This window comes from Natator depressus, chromosome 1, assembly GCF_965152275.1.
Source record: "Natator depressus isolate rNatDep1 chromosome 1, rNatDep2.hap1, whole genome shotgun sequence".
Lineage (NCBI taxonomy): Eukaryota > Metazoa > Chordata > Testudines > Cheloniidae > Natator > Natator depressus.
In genome coordinates this window covers 276721142-276742892 of record NC_134234.1, presented here as the reverse complement: position 1 = coordinate 276742892, position 21751 = coordinate 276721142, and the positions used below count along the sequence as shown (strand labels likewise).

The 21751-nt window shown below is 40.7% G+C and overlaps 1 protein-coding gene across 7 annotated transcripts in view; it reads left to right on the top strand.

Annotated features, from left to right (window-relative positions):
- The window catches only part of SYT1 (synaptotagmin 1), a 490694-nt gene that overhangs the window by 388233 nt on the left and 80710 nt on the right, over positions 1 to 21751 (top strand). For all 7 annotated transcript variants that reach the window (XM_074941984.1, XM_074941986.1, XM_074941983.1 and 4 more), the window contains one exon: positions 271 to 438. In XM_074941984.1, the coding sequence (XP_074798085.1) occupies positions 271 to 438 (168 nt within the window). The remainder of the gene's footprint in view (positions 1 to 270; positions 439 to 21751) is intronic.

The following is a 21751-nucleotide window of genomic DNA, read 5'->3' as shown; positions in this document are numbered from 1 at the left end:
TTCAGTTTCACCACACACAAAATAATATTTGAGGACAGAAGGCAAAAACTGGAGAGTGATAAGTGAGCTGCCACATTGTTCTATTGAGTACCATATCCTGGTCTCGGGAAACAGTGCATCAGGTGACTACAAAAATATATACCTCATAATTTTCCTCCAGTTCAATTTACCCAGGATGACAGCTGGTAAACCAAAGAAATTGATTTGCATTGCGGTGAACCCATCTTTATTGTCTGAGCTAGAGAGCTTGTCATTTTTTCTTCTTTATAGGTGCCGTACTCCGAACTGGGTGGAAAAACCTTAGTGATGGCAGTATACGACTTTGATCGTTTCTCCAAACATGATATCATTGGGGAATATAAGGTGGCCATGAACACAGTGGACTTTGGTCATGTGACTGAGGAGTGGCGGGATTTGCAAAGTGCTGAGAAGGAAGAGGTAGGAAAAACAATTGTCATCTTTTTGGCCGCATACTTTTATCATCGGCTGGGGAAACAAACTAGTAAGTGGGAATTGACTTATAGCAAGAAACCTATCAATATTTCTCAAGTTAGCCTGATAAACCTTTCCATAGCTTGATGGAACTAAATCGTCTTGTAAACATGTATTGCTATCATAAGATTTTCATAGTGCATTATACCTTGTTACCCCCTACTTCCAATCATTTGTGACAGTTTAGGCACTATGTTGTGGGACACACTTAAAAAGGGTGACCTTTCTCTTGAGTGGGTGCAGGTTGCACCCACAACATTTTCACCCTCATTTGCAGTTGAATAGTGAGAGTGATTTGCCCCTGCAGTTAATAGTGAAACATACATTTGAGAATTTGTATCTCTATGCATCAAATTGTGAGGGAAGATGTTGGTTTTAACATGCTAGATTGTTATTATCATGTAACAATTCAAACAGTATTCAGTGATAAAAGCGATGTATTAAAAAAGCATGCATTGGAATGAACTGTACTGTACCATAATATTATTCTCTCCCTGGCCTTTTGCTGTCTCTAAAGATCTGTTTTGTCACAGTCAGCTTTGGAGAAGGACATTTATAATAATTTGCTATCTAAAGTGCTATGTACACATATAGCACTCTTTAGAAATATTTAATGACTAAATGGTCATTCTGCAGTGTTGTTCAGACCAGCATATCCACATTTTGCTTATCATGAGAACATTTTTTCTTAAATTTTACATTAGTTTTCATTTTGATTATCAGATAATAAATAGCTTCCCACTCATAATATACAGAATGTACAGCATGTTTCAGTTTTCTGGCGAGGCTAGAATGAATCTGAGTCTGATTTCTTTATTATCTAGTTTAGCCAATAAATTGCTTTAGATTCCAATCTTGTTTTCTATGATTAGAGGGGCAACCTCTGGATAAAATCCTTCCCCAATCCATGTGAAGAAAAGCTGAATACTGGATTCAAGACCCCTGTTCTGAACAATATATTGGTTTAAATTTTCTTCCTTCCCTCTTTATATCTTCATCACCAGTGTCTTCTCAGATCTTCAGTTATGTATTTCACACGCTGCCTTTTCTGTGTTAGCTTTTGATGACTGTATCTGCCAACAGGTTTCTGTTTTTCTGGTGTATACTCATTTGAAAGTCACTGCTGCATTTAGATTTTTTTCTGTGGCATTTTCTTGGTCATCACATCTTTCGTAGGTTTCTCTTACTAAAAAAGTATGTAACATTAGTAGCCGTGTATTGTGGCATATTTCTATCCCGGTCTTAAAGCAAAGATCAAAAGAAGTATGTAAATCATATTACCCGAAGAGGGCCTGATCCTGGGTAACTCTTCTTTAAAGTCTGTGCACACGGGAGAGTCAGAAAATGTTAAACCAGTGTGTATTTGATCACTCCAATCTGTAGTAAGTGTCATGAATGCCAAGGAATCAGATTTTTACTTCACAATCTCATGACTTCTATTTTGTCACAATAAAAGCTACAATCAGACAGTATTGGTGTCTCACACCACTGCACCTCAAAAAGCATAAAATAAGCCAAATGATGCATGAAAAGTATTTGAACCTTTACCTCTTTAACAAAAACTTAACCTTTTAAACAAACGATTATTCTCATGTGCAGACAGCCAGTAAAATAATACAGGTTAGTGCTGGGTTTAGCTTGTAATGTGACAGATGGAAAGTACATGTTCAACAGACTGTTATGTCCGCAGTAATATTTGACTTAGTCCCTCTGTTCTTTGGTAAAGTTCACACACTGCTAATACACAATGATGTTAAAGTTGCTACAGACAGATGTTCTACAGGGCATGCAACCCTTGTCAGTCAAATACTTGTACAGCAGACTTCTGACTTGACTGGAGCCTGGCTTTTTATTAAAGGTGAAGCTAATTAATTAAAAACATACATTGTTCCTGAATTTGGAAGTTAATAAATATTATAATTCATGTAAAGTACATTGTGGACCTAATTTTCAAAAGGGCAAAAGCCTAGGGCTGCATGTAATAATGCACTTTATTTGTAAATGCAGTGGCCACAATTGCACTGACAAATGTGGTATTTGTATGTACGCATAGAAGTTAGACATCTAACTGGCCATGTGCACATACGGATACCATATTTGCATGAGCATTGTGCTAACTAATGGATCCCTTCATTGGTTCCCACCAGTTCACATTTAAGTTTTTGCCCTCACATGTAAAGCCTCTTACAATATTGCCCCTTCCTATTTATTCACTTGGTCTCTTATCTCATTGCCCTACCTTCTTCCATTGTGGTTTGATCCTGCAAGGTGAAGACTCCTGCAAGATACTAAGTGTCCTCCACTCCCATCAGTGGGCTGAGAGCGCTCAGCTTTTTCCAGAATCAAACCCTTAATGGCATAGTGGAAAGATATTTGTCAACATGTCATTTCCTAAACCACCCCACCCAGGTGCAGGCCCAGCTCAATAGGTGAAGCTCCGTGTCCAGCAGCACCAGGGCCAGGAAGGGAACAGGACAGCATAGCCGTGGGAGGGCCCCGCCTGTACACAGACATGCATATTGGTGATGCTGTGACAGGTTCCTCTAAACCAGGAATGGCAAGAGGCAGTGGGCTGGAGCAGGGAGCCAGACCCAGCCACACAGGACAGGAACTGCTGCTGCAGGATCCAGGCAGAGCTGGTTCAACACCGCCCCCCAAGAATGTTTTCCCCAGATGCCTGGAGCTAGGGTAAATAACCCCAAGAATGAATCCTTTCCCTCATCCTCCCTCTGTTCTTCTCTCTTTGTTCATTGTATTCACTCACTGAAGCAGTTTCAAATTTGATTGCAAGGTCTTTGGTGCTACCCTAAGTTTGTATGGCACCAAGCATGATGTGGAACTGATCCTGATTGGTGTTTCTAGATGTGATCACAATATGAATAACAAATAAAGATAATAGCTGCTATGCATGCTTTCAGATGTACAATTGTGCATAGCTCAGGGCTTCTGTCCCTTTGAAAATCAGGTCCCTAAATCTCAAACACATACATCAAAAGACCAAATAATTCCCATTTCTCATTCATTTTAAGCTTAATTCTCTTCTCTATTGCTGCCTAATCGCTCCTGGCTATATTCCAGGTATCATATGTACAGAGGAGAATTTCCATTTGTGTATAATCTAGTTTGGTTTGGTTTCCAACTATTATTATGTGGCGATTTCCTTTTATAACCATTAGGCAATTTGACATGGAAAAATTTCCTACTGCATAAAAATATTTTGTCTTGTGGATGATTGAATCCAACCACTAAATACATTCCAATAGTAAATTTCCAATTTCTTTTTATATCTCTGATTATATGCCACATCTATTCATGTGAGTTTCCAATAAATGTGGAAAATTATCATTGTTTAGGTTAGCTGAAGGCTTAGATTAAGTTTAGATTTCTTAATGTTAGAGAGTTGTTCTTTTGACAAGAGACAGCACTGCAGTATACAAAGCTATCACGGCACCCGTGCCAGTTGTGGCATTTTTGTTGTTGTCGTTAATTATTCTAAACTCATTTCTTGTGGACATCATGGAAAAAGTGGGATTTTAGGAGTGATTTGAATGAGGGGAGGGTTGTTGTGCAAACTGTGATGCATTTGATAGGTAAGCTATTTCACGCAATAGACTCAGACCTTACTTCCACCTTGCTCCCCCCTCTCCTTTCCCACACCCATGACAGACTTATACAAACCTCCAAAGACTAGAAGAGAAGAGCTCTTTGTTTAAGAATATTGGATTTTGCACTGTTCTTAGTAGATCTCTGAAAGATGAGCCTTGCACACAGTCTCCTCAGAATGGATTTTGTTATTCTCCATTTAGATTCTAAAGGACTTATTCAGATGAGGATAATAATGCTATAGTGATTGCATAAGAGTTTTTTGAAAACATTCACTAGTCTAAAATCACTTACGGGTTCTTTACTAACCAATTTATGCAACGTGCAGTGCAATACAATGCAGTTTAGCGTGATACTGTATTGTCTTTTGCAAACAAAAGTGTCATAATGTACCTCCCTTATAGCACCATATAATGTTTTCAAAATGTAGTAAGAAGAGAGGTAAGCAGGAATTCAAGGAACAAGCCAGCAGATATCTGGATGTAGTTAATATAGTAGAGGTGCTTTCTGAACTGTAAAAAGAAAAGGAGGACTTGTGGCACCTTAGAGACTAACCAATTTATTGGAGCATAAGCTTTCGTGAGCTACAGCTCACTTCATCGAATGAAGTGAGCTGTAGCTCACGAAAGCTCATGCTCCAATAAATTGGTTAGTGTCTAAGGTGCCACAAGTACTCCTTTTCTTTTTGCGAATACAGACTAACACGGCTGTTACTCTGAAACCTTTCTGAACTGTGTTGTTAAAAGTGTCAGTGAGAGGCTTAGCCAAGGCTCCCTTTCACCTGGTAGGGGGAAATTAGCATGCAGAGGGTCTCCTCTGCGTGTGGAATTGTGGTGGGGAAACAATCCTTCCCCACCCGTCCCCTTGGGTGAGATCAAGACAAGGGGAAAGGCAATTCTGAACTTCTTTCCTTATGTTGATAATCAGTATTTACCCCCCACCTCTTGGCCCCATGTTATAGGGGTTGGATTTCACTTCTTAAACCACTCAGCACTTCCCTCACATTTATGGGTACCTCTTCACTGCAGAGTTAATTCAAATTGACTCCTCTTGAGTTAGCCTAATCTGAGTGAGAATTAATCCTTGAGCTACACAGAGTGCTTGGATTATGGCAAAGAGTGGTTGTACTAGCAGCTGATGAGTTGTGCTAATTCAGGCTGTAGCCTGTGCTCACAGTGGGCTAGCCAACTTGAATTAAAAGTTCCACCAGGCTCAAGTTACAGGTTTGTGTGTGTGTGGATAGGACTCACGTTACGGGCAACACTTGGGTTATAACTGCAAGGAAGATAAGCCCACCTAACCCAGTTATTTGGGTTCTATGCAATGGATTTCATCCAAAGAGTCTTATGTTGAGCCTGATTCAGAAAAACTTCATTGCTTATGCTAATTCTGGAACCTAAATCTCTCCAAGAACAACAGAGCTTGCTCTGAAAATGGTTTGGAGAGATTTATTTTGCAGGACATTTCCTTGTTTTATATTTTCTATTTCTTGGCATTTAGCTATCAGCAATGTTACAATCTGCTCCCTAACTCCACAGTGATGATACCAAACAGCCTAATGGCAAGACCTGACTCAGGAGAATCTCTGGCAGAGCTTGCTCTGAGGACAGAATAACTTATGTTTGGTGCCCTGTTCTTCTCTCCAAAGATTAAGGCGGCTGCGCCCTCAGGATTTGAACAGCCTTCATTGATTTAGGATCTTAGGATATTCCCAAAATACTGTTTTCTACTTACAGATGAGGAAACATTTTAAAATAATGGTAGTCTACTTTATATGAAGATACAAGGATTCTGGATATTTTGTAATTGAGGAAAAAGAGAGCGAGAGAGACTGGTTTGGTAGGCTAATAGCAAATTTCTACTGCATGCATGCATGCAAATAACAATACCTTTCAACTTGCTCCTGTCATGCCCAGGTCATGGGGAGTCTGGCCTAGTGGGTAGAACCAGGAGTCAGGCGCTCACAGTCAAACGAACGGTTGGCACTAGAGTCGGGGTCTAGTCAGAAATTGTAGCTGGAGCCAGGGATCAAGCCAAGAGTCAGAGCTGGAGAACAGAGCCAGGGTCCAAAGTACAGAACAATAGGAGGGTCTGTGGTAGCAACAGGCCAAATACCGCCAAGTTGCACAGACAGTTTCCTGAAACTTATTCTATGTTTGAATAGTGCACCTGGACCCATCAGAGGTCATGGGGCATGCTGTCAGTTGGGTCTTCCGTGTGCGGCACTTCCTGTGGTGCTTAGTTGCCCAGAGTTTATAGTGCTTTGATCGCAGCTCTGTGATGGCTGCCGGGTGGTGGAGTGGAAAAGTCAGCCACCTGAAGACCTGGATTCTAGTGTTCTGAATCCTTACAGCTTCTACAGCTCAGGTTCTAGCACTGATTCTGAATCAGTCTGGGTTTTAGCTTCAAATGTGCACATCAAACACCATCCTTTGCTTCAGCGTTACTACCTACAAGACTGCCACTACAAAGACAAGAATAGAGTTTACCTCGGCTAGATGGACAGCAGTGGACCCAGGCCTGTGTCTTGTTAGCGCTCATGAGCATGGTACAGCAACCTGGTCTACTAATTACAACCAAACATGATAAAAATAGGATAAAATCCTAAGGAATTGGCCAAAATTGTATGGACAAATGTAATTACGTTAGATTACTGCAGCGACATTTTATAGCATGTTCCACATATAATAACTGCAGAATGTAATGTTCATCATTGAAAAGCAAAATCCGTATATAGTCCGTTCATTTATAATATCCATTATATGAGGAATATCATGTAATTTATTTGCTTACTACATCAGTTAGGTTTTTTGGGTCCTAACAACTTGTCACTAAGTGGAATTATAGATAAATTGGCAATTAAGTAGATGTGAAGTCAGATGCTGAAATGCTCATAATGTTTTAAATTATGACCCTGAAGTAAGATGTATTCCAAAGTGTGTTAATAGCAGTCCTGAGCAATCACTTTGAAAGAGTCACCTAAGTGACCTCAATCGACTTTAGCATGAAGATCCTGTTTTATCGCCCTTTACATGGAATTCAGTTGTTGCCCTACATTTTAATGAACAGTACAATCACAGAGGAGAAAAGCGTCTGATGAGCAGTTAGCCTCCTTTTTGTCCACAAAGTTCTTCTGTGCTTCTCAGCCTCTTCCTAAAAGTATCTCAGAAGAAGTCAGAGGGAGAGGATATAATGAGATATTAGAAGCTTCCTTCTACTCTCATGACCCAGTCAAATTTGAATGCCATCTTTTTCCATCTCTCTTGGGAAAGGATGATTAATAAGTTAATGTTGCGAAAGCCCTTGAAAGACAAAAGTCTCTATATAAGGATTTGTTATGCATTATGCGAGTTTTAAAGAACAGGGTCACTCTGCTCAATGATTGCCTGATATTGGGTAGTCCATTACGCATGAACTACATGCCCAGAATCCATTTTACCTTACTCCTGCTATCTTTGTGCATAATTGCTGCTGATATAACATATTCTTCAGGCTCACATGACTGGAAAGTGGAATTGATGGAAGGACTGTTTTCCTGCACCAACTCTGGCATGTAAAATTTTGGGCAGAGAATGTAGAAAAAAAGGTGTTGAAAGGAGTTTGCTCCTCTGTGGCATAGGCCAGATGTTGTTGTTTCCACTAACTTTATATGCATCATGTGGATGTTAACACTCCAGTACAGTGGACCAGAGAGACTTCCTTAATGCTTATTGCTTTGTGAATCTTTTTGAATGTCACCTTCATTTACTGCACATGATTAATTTGTTTTCCTTTGGACATTTTGACAATATTTGCACTTAGGCCCAGATGCAGCCCCAGTGACCAGTCCAAGGAACTCAACTGGCTGATTGGGATCTCTGTGCGGGGAAGGAGAAAATCTTCCTCCTGGACAGCAGAGCAGGAGCAGAGCCATTAAGGCCTGGAGTAAATTCCACAACCCTAATAACTCCCTTCCCTGGGGAGAAGGGCTGCCAGCACCCACTGCAGAGATTTTTTGTGTGGACTACTGGTATCCTTCCCCTTCCATACACAGTGGTTCTGCTGTGTTGAGGACCATCAGTACCTGAAGATGAGGAGATAGAAGTTGGGCTTCAAGGGGGGACTTCTTATTTTAACACTCAAGCAAGCTTCATAGAAATTAAAGATGGAAGATGCCAATTAAGCCATCTAGTCTGTTGAATGCCCGGTGCAGAAACTCTGTAAGTGAGAGTTAAGGTCATTTATACAAAGAGCAGTTCACTTCACTAGTCATTTTCTGTTACATAAAAGAAGGACAAATGATCTAATAGGCCTTTTCCATCTCTAAGAATAATATTTGGCTCTTACATAGCTCTGTATATAGTGCTTTACAAAGGAAAGTATCATTATCCCTATGGAGATGCTGTCCACTGTGCCAGGCACATTTTTTAAAATTGAAGTTTTTATTTAACTGAATATGAAAATGAACTTCTGTGTTTTCCACTGTGCTGTTTAATTACATATTAAAATTATTTTACATTTTTAAAATTGTCATGGTGGTGCAGAATTTTGTATTATCAATGCACCATGCTGTGTTATAGCATTTCTCAGCCGGAGAGATAGGGTACAGTTGGGGCTTTTGGAACCTGCGAGGCAGTTTAGGTTTGTGGGAAAAGCATCTTAGCTGGATGTTAAAATCACCATCACTTAAATTAGTTGCTGTTTACCAGGAAATTTGCACCATGAAATGTTTTAACTTCAGAGATAACACCCCACTGAGATGAATAGGGGGGTAAACGCTGCTGCTTGGAACTTTTGTTTCAGGATTTGCAGAACTATATATTTCCTTCAGGGCCCTTCACATTCATGCTGTTGGTAATCCTACCACACACCTTCCTTGAAGTAGCATCCTCTTTCTGTACTCCCGCTCTGGAAAGAAATGTGCATATGGTGGTCATGGGCATTTTTATGACATAAATGAGGGATTTAATTGGCTCATTGAAATCAAAAGGGAACAAAAGCCAATTGTGTGTCTAGATTCACCTCAGACTATATGGAGATACAGCCATTAAGCATACCAGCAAAGACAGTAGAAAAGAAACCAAATATTCCGCGGTGGTATTAAAATCTGCCTCTTTGGGGCCTTTCTGTTTCTGGGCAGCAGGCTGAACAGAGTGTGTTCTGAGGTCAGAAACCCATGTGTTTCTTATTTGTCAGAAACAAGTTAATTACCCATTTGACTTCCACATGTAGAAATGCATCTCGAGCTAATCTGCTGAAAAAGTTCTTCCCTGCATCGATATATTTGCAGCTAGTGTTAAAACCTCTTTTACCAATCAATATACAAAAAAGAATTATACCAGGTAGAGTACATTCCTGACAACGAATAATACCAGACAGAGTACCTTCCTGACAAGTGTGCAGAAGGTCAGTGGAGCAAAATGGAGTTACAACGAGAAAGGTACGAATAGCAGAGAGAAACTTTGCTTTTTTTTTTTTTTTTTTAAACAAATTCATTTTTTTTCATGTTGAAGTACAGGACAGAGAATAGAGGAAATAGATAATTCAGGTTCACTAAACTTGAATGTTTAACATGCTATGGCATTTGGAAAGGAATGTTATACAGTTTTTTCTATAAGCTTCTTAGAAACAAGGTGGGAGAGGTCAAAATGATCTCAGCTAATTCTTTCTAAAAGGTTTACAGAGTGCGTGGATTGCTAAGGGACGGGCAGTGGTCTGCCAACCAATTACCTTGAGGTCTTTAGTTCAGATGATTGGTAGGCCAATCATTTACATTGGTTGAAATCCAGTTCAAGGGAAAGAGTCTTCCCTCTATGGTGGAGATGCATGGGAGAGGGCTTTAGACAGGTGTCTTGCTGTGGAGCTGCAGGGGGAATTCTGGTCTAGTCAGCAGCAATTTCTTTTGGTGTCTCCTGGTGTGCACACATTGTAACAGCAGCTCTGGCACCCTGGAGGAGATTGCAGCACACTCTGTGCTCTGTTACATCTGGTGGCTGATGCAGAGGGGCAGTGGATATGTGTCCCTTGTTTTGTGTCTACGGTTTGCCTGCGTCCCTCTTTCCCAGCCTTATTTAGACAACCAATGTCTGTGATGTACTGTCCAGAAGCAGAAACTGCATTCCTCAAAAGGATTCTGGTCATCTCCCTTAACAGGAGTCCAAGAAGAAATGGGAGCTCCATGCCTTTCCCCACAAGCTTTGCAAACCCATGCAGGGTGTGGTTAGATTCTGGCCCCACGTCAGTAAGTGACCAAAGTCATTATCTGATTGCTGTTAGATGAATTGAGTTCATGAGCCAGATATTTGTATCTAAATAGTATCATACCCCATCATAGGTGTCAATAATTGGGGACCTTGTTTGGCAGTCTCTCAGCATGGAGATCTGCATTGTAATAGACATGAGGAAATACCAGCTTTCATACTGGAGAAATTGGCCCACTCAAAAAAAAAAATTGAGGCACATTGATGTTGCAGTGTTCCTGCTATCCATGCTGTGTCCTCTCTGTGGAGAACTAGAGCTTTCCAGAAGCTTCATAAAAATGCATTTTTGAAAAGGTTAAAGACAAAGGTTTGGGAGTAGTAGTCCATGAAAAAGGGAAATTAGTCATTTTCTTCATTTTCTTTTTTCTGGCAGTTCTTAAACACCAATTTAGACCATGTCATTGATTACCATAGTAACCATTTAGCCTCTTTTCAGAGCCTTTTGTGTTTCAGTTTAGTTTAACATCTTGCTTAACTGGCAGCTGAAGGACTTCATACTGTAGCTATGGTAGGTACTGGTAGCACGAATTGCCTTTTTTAAAAAAAAATTGCGGCTATAGTCTAAAACACAGCACAGTATTGTAAACTGTTGTGTGTTGGGCTTTTACTGTCAATTACTGTACCATTTTAAAAGGTTAGATTACAAGAAGTTAGTGTATGATATTGTCATGTTTCCATTAACCCCGTCCTATTTACTTTCTGTGAGAGATGGAAGGCCTGTAGGGATTCCTAATACCTATTTTATATCTTAAAAACTGTTTTGGATCCATCTAGTTATGCACATAACTGGTCTCTGTAATCATGTGTCCTTATTGCTATAACTCTCATACTTTCTTTCCCCTTTCCTTCATCTTTGTTACACTTATTTGTTGTTATTGTACCCCTAGAAAGACCATTGACTGCATCATGTCTTAAATTCGAATATAAATTCTTTGAGGGGAGCTTTTTATTAAGTGTTTATACAGCACCTAGCACAGTGAGACCCTAGTCCTGACTGGGCACTAGTCAGTTATACATAATATAAATAATAATGTGTAGAAAAACCCCTTCCAGTTAATTTCTGTTTCAGGATTTTATCCATTCCTTCCTGCCATGCTAGTAAGAGACTGACATCTCTACGTTTTAAGACTTTGCAGTGTGTGTTACATACATGCAATCTCTTTTTGTAGGACTGATTATAGCAAATCTTTAACTTCAGTCAAAAAGATCAAGGTGAATAATAAATTCATAATACTAATTATCATTCTCAGATATTCACAAGTAGCACATACGGGGTTCACAGAGAAAATATTTAAGAAAACAAAAGATGGATATAAATGCTGTTCTGTACATTAGTTTAGAACATACATTTATAAAGGTGGTAAAGAACAATTTGAATTGTATAGTACCATCTGTATCATCTGGGTTTCTCACACTGGAATCACTCTCAGAACTAGACTAATCTGTGAAGGTCAAACCAACACCCTTCTCGACTTTTTCTCTCTCTCTCACTAAAATCATTGACACCTCCGCCTCCCCTCCTCATTGGAGAACGTAGTAAAAGTTAGACTGATCTCCTAACTTCTCATCCTGGTTGGCTATTTTTGAATTGTACCATCATTCTGCATATGTGATTTGGATAGTGATAGCTTAGTTGCACTTTTTAGCCTGTGTACTTTGAGGTGCTGTTGCTCTTTCATGATGGCTCTTTGGTCAGGATATCCAACTTTTGTGAATCGTTCTCTGCTGAGAGCATTCTCATTGTGCGTATGTTAAAAATGCAGGCCTGGGTATGGCACAGAAACATATCTGTCTTTTCTGATCTAGCCACAGTGGAAGAAATCAATAAAGCCTCCAAGATGATTGATTTAGTTGTGTTAGCAATCTTTAGTACCACTGACCATGACGTTTTGTTGACTCATTTGTAGTGCTCTGATTGGATAGAAGGATGGATGAAGGGGTCCTCTCCTTCTTCCTTCAGAGATGACATGGTGTAGAGTGAAATCTGCTTTAAAGAGGCTTTAGAATATATATTGCCATAGGGTTCCATCCCATTACCCTTGCTGGCTGCTGGGACAGAGTGCAAGGCATTGTGGGCTGCAGTCTTCCATATGCAGGTGACATGCCGCTCTGATCTCCTTCTGAATCCACATTGTACTGTCTTTGTGTTTCTCAGTTCTGAGTGAGGATTTGGATCTGGATGGGAGAGAACTGACTGTGATTTAACCTGATGATGCTGGTGGGCCTGAAGATTCATTTTAAGGATCGCACCTGCACTTACAAACATAGAAATAATGCCAGAGAGCACCTGTGGTCTTGAGTGCCTTTTTTTCATTTGTGGCTGACCATGATACTGCATTCTTTCTTCTTCAACACAGACCTTGTCACAGAAATCTATACCTATGGCACTTCCCAGCAGAGTTAGTGTAATGTGCAATTTATAGGGCTTCCAACCTATAGAAGCTAAAGTTGGTGCAGAACATGACAGCCCACCTTCTAAGTGGGTTGGATGGCTGGCTACATGTGTTCCATTACCTCCCAAATCAGTTGTGGGTACAATTTAAAGTGCTTCTAGTAGTCTTCTAAAGTTCTACATAGTCTGATACCCAGTTCTTTATGTTCTGCCTCTCCTTATCTTCCATAACAACTTTTAAAATCCATTGCGGAATCTCTGTTGTTGATGCCTGGCCTTGCTGCCAGTTCAGAAAATTGAATGCATTATCATCTGAGTACCCTAATATCTTGAACTTACTTCTCCTGACTGTCTGTCTATTAGTGCCCAAGCCAGAAATTAGTTTCACATTATACTGCACGTTTTTGGTTCATTTAGGCTTTTATATTAATCAGTCAGGCTGAACATTAATTTCTTCTGATGATGTTTTCTGTGAAAGGCAGGACATTTGAATCAATTTTGATTAATCTAATTTTCGTTTGCACTTTTGTACAGAAAGTAGACCCAATTGTTAAAAGTGCTGTACCACGCAAAATAAATGCTGTACATTTCCCCACACAAGGAAGTTTCCTTTAGTAACTATGGTTTTCTTTTTTGTAATTGTAGATGTAATTTCCTTCATTTTCTTACTTTTCATATTACTTTTTTGAATATTAACCTGTATATTACAATGTGCATCAAAACCCTCCTAAAGAAGCCTCAGCATTTGCATGAGTTATCCAAATACGTAACAAAGCTAATGCTTTTGCCCCATTTCTACAATGGGAGATGTTTCATCTCATTGACATTTGACAAAGCTACCCAGATTTTTTTTTTAAATCTATTATTGACTGAACAGTGTCAGTTAATATTTGATACTGATTGCTACAGGAACACACAGGTATACAATAAATGTGCTTTTGTGTCACCAGATCCTGGTTAAGGTTTGAATTTTCAAGTAGCAAATGAATCATAGAAGGCAGAGATAGAAATAATCTATTGGACTATCCAGTCAAATTTCTCGCCGCTGCAGGACTGTTCTCTATTGTACGTTTGCTAGTATTCTGGTCCTGTCTTCTTGTATATGTTGCATGTGAAGGGGGTTCCGTGTCTTTCCTTGCAATCCTATTCCACTGCCCTAATGCATTTTTGTCAGGAAGTTTCCCCCTGATACTATATCATCAAAAAGGAGAGACTGTAGCTTGGTATTATTCACAAACAGAAGTACTGTCCCCCTTCCTAGATTGGACACAGCTGCAACGAAACAGAGGAAGTATATATGGGAAAATACTTTTGGAAAAAAAGCAAGTAATAATGCCATTGTTAATTAAGTGGAACTAATTTTATGCATCAGTTTACTAAAGTGTTCATCTCCAGAAATAGTATATGGGACAGGGTCCAAACTTCAGATAAAATTAAAGAAAGCTAGAGCTAATTCCTACCAAAAAAAACAGCCATTCCTTTAAATCAATTGACCAACAAAAGAAGAAGTTGTGAAAAAGAATGGGCAGAATGATCAAGATGTTACCCATCTTAATAGCAATCTGCATTGCACCACGCATCCAAAACAGCCATAGAGGGAGTTCCATAGATTGGATCCGTGACTGGAGACCCCATCTCCCACAGACAGATCAGATGGAACTTGTGGAGAGAGAAAATTGATATGATCTCGGTATGCTTGGAGAGTCATGTGGGAGAGAGAGTTGCTCAAATATCTTTATTGGACTTCATACAGTACAAATAAGACCTTAAATGAAGTATGTGTACAACTTCTGCAATATTTATAAAGTTTAAAAAATGTTCTAATGTCTGTGAGAGCTGTGTCTAAATCCATAATGGTTTCTTCATTTGCAGTGCCAAGCCCCCTTCCCAGGTTTCTCAGTCCCAGCAGCGCTGGTCCTTTTCAGGCTGTGCGCCACCATCTTAGCTCCAAGAGTACTGAAAGTTCCATGGTTTGCTGTGTTCTCTTTTTCATACTCTTTCTTTCCTATTGACACCATTTTAGGTTTCTTGGCCTCCTTGATGCTGTTTTCTTGCTTTTCATCCTCTTTAATTTTCTTGGCCATCTTCTGGCTCTCCAGCTGCTGTTTCTTGAGTTTTGAAGGGATTCAGGGTACCAGTGTTCTCCCTCTGCTGGAAGTTACCCCTTAGTTACCAGGCTCCCAAACCTTCTTTATTGCAGTTGCTGTTCTTTTAAACATTTAACATTGAACCAGAGCTTTCTTGTGTGCAGCTAGGGAGGACCTGCTGTGCTGGAAGCAGACACACCCATGGTGTTTCATTCTAAACGACATACTGAGGCTGGAGGATTTGTGGATTTTAAAACCTCTTGATAGTCTTTTTCTGGAATCTTCACAGCTGGAGGAATGGATGTAGCCGGAGCTGTTGGGATATTTTGCAGAATTTACCAGCAATTATAAATAATTGTATTACTATAACCCTATCCACCCTTCCCTTTCTCCCCACAACACTGGTTTGTTTAATCTATCTGTTTGCTTTTGCCTTTAATCAAGATTGTAAGGTCATTGAGTCCGGAAGTCTAGTTATGCTACATGTTTGTACAGCACCTAGCACAGTGGAGCACCGATTCCTGACTGAGACCTCTAGGTGCTACTGTAATACAAAAAATAATAATGTACTAGGAACTGGTTTGTGTGTACAAAATAAAGCTTTGTTCACATGTATTCTTAAGCTTTTAGAATCCAAACATTTTAATTACAGTGCTCGGATGGCTACTGGCCTTGTACATTTTCTGATGTGTGGTATAATGTCAATTTCCAGTCTAAAATCTCTGGTACAGTCGCTTTCAGAATCCCAGGCAATCTTTCCATAGTAGGAACTGTACTAACTAAGCAGTAATATGCACATACTTATTATAAGAGATATCTTTAAATCAAGCAATGGCACTGTACTATGGCCTCCCTTGTCCTCTCAGAATAGGACAAAGATTATCTTTAGAGTGGCTACAATAGACACATAATTGTACCATAATTATGGGAAAGCATTCCTATTTGACTTCTTACAATGTCTGGTAATCAAAAAAAAAAAATTCCTTCAAACGTATTACATTTCCTCTCAATGTTGTACTTAGACTATTCACTCAGAGAAGAGCCTTGTGACATGCTATAGTTAATAAGTTTTCCATGCTGTCAAAAGTAATAATATTAATGTGCCATTCTTAGTTAAATTAATTTTGTTTTGTGCATTGGCCTGCATAAATGTGAGTGACATTTAGAAATATGATCAGGCAGGAGCTGAGGAGAAGCCAAGTGGCAAAACAGAATGAGATGCAATCATTAGAGCATAACAGCCAGCTGCAAGCATTTGTGGGGTAGGCAGAGAGTTACAAAATGCCATTCCATCATGCTTTTGGGGTATTTGTTTTAGTTCATTTTCACCCTTCTAATTTATTCAGGAATTACATTTTTCCCCTTTTTAATTAGGAACTCAAGCTGTTTGGTAGCGTGGCCCCTGTTTCGAAATGGAAGTGCACAATCCTGCTAATCTCTGATTTCAAGTGCCTTGAGCCACAGCTTATTCTCATTCCACAAGAGGCAGCTGATTGTAATAGCTTTTAAACTGATGACCATGAAGTGGTATTTTCAGCTCATAATGACGATGTTTGCTCATATTTCTTCTGCTTTTTTTCAAAAAGCATCAGTAAAAGTGCTTTCTATAAACAGTTAAAAGTAATGAAGAGTACCAAAAGGAGGAGGCTAACAGAGGATGACTAATAAATATTGTGATCAAAATGATTGGCCCGAGTTGTTGCCTAACTTGCCTTCAGCTCTGATTTGCCAATACTCTGGAGAGCGTTAAATTATTAGGCCATTTAACAAAATATGAATCCATTATTTTTCTACATACTTTTCACTGCTTTTGTTATTTGACAAGAGAGAGAGGCCATGAAGCCATGTGCTAGTAACTGGTGATATAAATTAGTACAGTCGGATTTAAAAATAAACAAACAGCCCAATTTCTATGGTTCTGCTCCCCACACTCTGTCTTCCCTCTCTGTGAAAAGATCCTACCATTGGTGAAACCCTCTGCTCTTTCTAACCTATGGGGAATGTAAGTAACAGATCAGTAGGTGTGAGAAAGTTACATGCCAAAGGAGTAAGAAGAGTAGGATTGTAGTAGGAAAAGCAACTAACTGGAATGTACAAGATAAAGCAGCTCCTCCTCCTTTCTTACCCAGTCCTATTTCTACACCCAGATCTCCACCTACTTGCTCAGCATGTAATTTACACCAGATTGATGATTTTGCTCTTTCCATTACACAGATTTGTAATTTACACCACTATGAACAGCATCTTCCAATTTGGTCCTTTACTTCCACGTTTAACCCTGACTACCATTTTTTCACTGAGGAGCCAGAGCTAGGATAGATCTTCTAGTACTTTCAATAAATTCTGCTGATTCACACAACCATTTCAGGTTCCAGTTCAAAATTGCCCTCCTAGTTTTGAAAACCTACCTCCTGGACCTTGCCTCTTTGATTCCATCTCCCCTCTCTATTCATTTAGCATCTGCCTCCTTTCTGTCCCTTCCCCTGCGGTCCCCCCTCCCCCGCAGCCACGCCGCAGCGCAGGCAGCATGGCTGGGTCTGCCCGGGTGGCGGGGCTGCAAGCTCCTGCTGCTCTGAGTGGCATGGTAAGGGGGGAGGTGCAGCGGCGGCGGGAGGGGGGTGGGTTGGATAAGGGGTAGGGGGTCCCAGTAGACAGGGGATGGAGCAGGGGGCAGTTGGGTGGGGCAGAGGTTCTGGGGGGGGCTGTCAAGGGACAGGGAACGGGGGGTTGGATAGGGTGTGGGAGTCCCAGGGGGCCTGTCAGGGGGCGTGGATGTGGATAGGGGTTGGGGTAGTCCGGGGACAGGGAGTGGGGGGGGTTGAATAGGGGGTAGGGTCCCGGGAGTGCGGTTTGGGGCAGGGGGTCCTGGGAGGGGGTGGTCAGGGGACAAGGAGCAGAAGGGGTTGGATGGGGTGGGAATTCTGAGGGGGGCATTTAGGGGGCGGGAAGTGGGAGGGGGCAGATGGGGTGGGGACCAGGCTGTTTGGGGAGGCACAGCCTTCCCTACCCGGCCCTCCATACAGTTTCACACCCCAATGTGGCCCTCGGGCCAAAAAGTTTGCCCACCCCTGATCTAAACCATACCTGACAGGTGTTTGTGTCATTAAAGTCCCTAAATGTATATTTAGAGGGTCTACAATCTACATTTCAAAAGTCTATAAATATGTATTTCCATAATCAGCTTTTTGAAAAAGGCTGAGGGAAATTGTGCTACTAGTCTCACTGAAAAGCACCTTTCCCCAAGAGCAGTTCATGAGCCCATGGGCAAGATACTACTCAGTGTGAATGAGGGTGGCAGAATATGCCCCTATGCAAATATATAGTTATGTTGTTGTTAAGCCAATTCTGAAGATTTCCTGGTTTGTCGTATGAATAATAATTACCTCCAAGTGACTTTCTGTCTTTCAGTGCAGCTTTGCCAGCACAGTTGCTATTGATGTGATTGAGTTTATTTTGAAAAGAAAATTTATTACACACACAGCATTGCTTGAGTAATGCTCACATTGTTCCACAGATTGACAAATCCAAAAAGATTCAATGCTATGACTAACATTCTATTCTGAACTCTTCCCAGTGCATCTCTAGACAGTGCACCTCTTTCTGATTTCGGTGTCCATGAGAGAAACAGAGACATCTTTGGCATCATGGGCCCATCATCCCCCTTTTGCAAAAAATACCATGAGAGAAGACAAGATACTAAGGAAGGTCTGTGTGGTTCAGCATGTGGAGTTTCCTAGCTACCACCTGCTCAAGAAGAGAGATTTGCAAGGATCTGAGGGCAGAGGGAGTGAGGGTGGCCTTCCAGCAATGTGAAGCATGAGGCCCAACCTGGCAGAACTTGGTGCAGTTGAGAGATTGCCCCTCCATGGGTCTCCATCCTCACTTGAGATATGTTTATAGCACCTAATCCGTCCCTGTGCCATCCCCACTTTTCCCAGAGAGTTTTAGAAGGTGTTGATTGGCATGAATGCTACCGAGAGCAGCATAAAGTCTGTCTGGAAATGTTGCTGGGTGGCCAGAGGACAATGATACACGAAGGAGTCCTTTTCTCCCCACTCCTTCCAATCTAACATGTAACCCTGTCACCAAACCCAATGAATTGCAACTGCAACTTTCAAAAGCCACATTGCAGCCCCTTTAAATGCTCCTTTTTCTGGTAGGTTTCTCCTCCTCTTAGCCCTGCACGCTACAAGATGACAAGGCCCAATATTGCTTTGGGTTTTTTGTTTCTTAAAGTATGTCAGAAACATCAACTTTTTTGTATCATTCTATAAAAAGTATGAAGAATATTATATGCTAAAGAGGGGCACTGTTCCTAGAGATTAAGCACCAGGAATGAGAGTAATCTGTGTATACAGCATTTTCTTTCAATACCTCATTAGGAAACTATTTTACCAAGACAAAAGTGCAGAATCAAGAGAAGAATCACCAGAAAAGCATGAGCCACTCAGAGCCTTCTCTGCAAGACAGCTTCTATTTTAATAGCTCTTAAACTGGGCTTTTGTAAAGCAACAAAAATGGTGTCTGTGCTATCTGGCAAAGTCCTGAATTCGTTTCTGTTCTGCTCAGTTGCAGCCTCTTTAAAAGTAATGAAATTATCAAGCTGCTTAGATGGAAGGAGCCTCCTGACTGGCAGTTGGACATTCTAAGAGAATAGGTTAATGTCTGTGAACCTCACAGTTGGATGTTTCTAACACTATAACTGGAAGTTTCCATTCAGTGATCAAAGTAATTTATTGAAATAAATTATTTATACATAAAGCTGAAAGAAATTCAAAATGACAATAAAGCACTTGCATGAGATAATCACCCCACCAGAGGCACTCATCTGTACCCTGTAGCCCTGTAGGGGTTGGCAATTATCTCACAAAAACCACACCTTTACTGATGGCTTTTTATTGCTTCACAGCAGTGCCACCACTCAGAGTATTTTGGCTGATGAATATTTCAAAAAGTTACCAGATAAATTAGAGTACACATTAGATGTACAAAATTGGACGCAATATGGTACATATTAGCCGGGGTGGCTCTACCAATTTTGCCGCCCCAAGCAGTCGCCGCCAAATTGCCGCCGCGGGACTCGGACTGCTGCCCCATTCCAATTGCCACCCCAAGCACCTGCTTGGAAAGCTGGTGCCTGGAGCCGGCCCTGCATATTAGGAATAAAAATTAGATGCAATAATTTACCCCAGAGGCAATTTCTTTGATGTGTAGGAAGCATTTATGAAACGCACTAGCACAGATTTGAACAAAAAATTGTGTACTACATGGTAGCGTACAAGCTTTTAAAGAGGTGCCTAAGCTGTTTTCTCAAGTATTTTATTGTGATGGGCCCATGTTTTAGTGCAGTTTTCCCAACTAGGGTCCATGTAATGCTTGTTGGTGATTTGTGAACTAGCTGTTCACTTGGTATTGGCTTCTTCTCCTTGTTTCCTAGATGCTAAATTGCATGAAAAGAGGTTAAAAATAAATGCTTTCCTAAAGTTACTCCTGCATGTAAACAATTGTAGTAGCTGCCACAGAGATCTTACGTGATTGTGAATGGGAAGAGAGGCAATTCATGACAGTCTGTCTTTGAGACATGACAGTCTGTCTTTTAAGATGTGGTTCACCCCACGAAAAAATCTGGAAAAGGCTAATTTAATGTGTTGGCATATGAGTGCCTGTAACTTTTAAAAACTAAAAGCATTATTGAATTATATGAATATCAAGGATTAAAATCCCCTAACCTGGGATAAAATGGTATTCCTTGTCATAAGGGGAGCTCTCTCTTGAGTTCTGTACTTAATTTTAGAATAATTGAAAATTAAAAATTGATTTAAAGGAATACTGGGTGCATAATGCAGAGATATTCTCACTATTTAAAGCCCTGATTCTGCATTCTTATTCTTATTCTTTCTTTTCTTTTTTCGTATGGCTTGGGTAGGTAGTGCCAACTACAAATTTATATCTAAATTTGATAGCCAGCACATTGCCGCAGCACTGAGCTGGTGAATGTCCTTCAGACCCCCCAACAAAAGAACGAAGGGGACACTCAGATATGATGTGCTCCATTGTTTGTGCCTGGTGACTAGGGTTGCCAGGCGTCCAGTTTTTGACCAGAATGCCCAGTTGAAAAGGGACCCTGACGGCTCTGCTCAGCACCGCTTACCGGGCTGTTAAAAGTCCACTCAGCGGTGCAGCGGGGCTAAGGCAGGCTCCTTATCGCGGTCAGGTGTTCTCAAGGTGTTGTCGCAAGATCAAACTCCAGTCCAGTATAACACGAAGATATTTTGGATTAGCCTCATGGTTGACACTGTCACCGCAGAACTGCACATCAAGTTTGGTATTAGCCAAATTATTGTTCAGATGGAAAGCAGTTACCATGGTTTTTTTCAGGTTAGGCCTAAGTTTCCAGGGTTGGAAATAATCAGCCATTGTGCAAATATCTCGGATTAGGGTACAACTGATAGTATGAAGTCTTGTATGCTGAAGAGCTAGGGCAACGGCATCTGTATATGTGAATTTCCTGGACTCCATCACTGGTATATCTGTGGTGTATAGATTAAAGAGTATCGGAGCCAGGTCAGAGCCCGGAGGGATGCCATTTTTCATTGAGAACCATGTGGGCAGGCCCCTGCTCCCGAATGGAGCCCTGCTGAAGTCAAGCCATCTAGTTCTTAATGTAGCATTGGGGGGTAACATTTTAGTATGTGCTGAGTGGATAGCATGTATGTCTCCGCACTGAAAGGCTATGGGTTCAAATCGCACAGCAGGATCTGGTTTATATCGAGTGCTGACTCTGAAATGATGGTGTAGAGGAGGTACTGTCCTATTCGAAGTATTGATAGAGAAGTTTAACAAGAACTGCAAAGTAAATATATAAAATATATATTAATCACTATGGATGATATTTTCAAAAGCACTTACGTTATTTAGGAGCCTAAATCCCAGTGAAA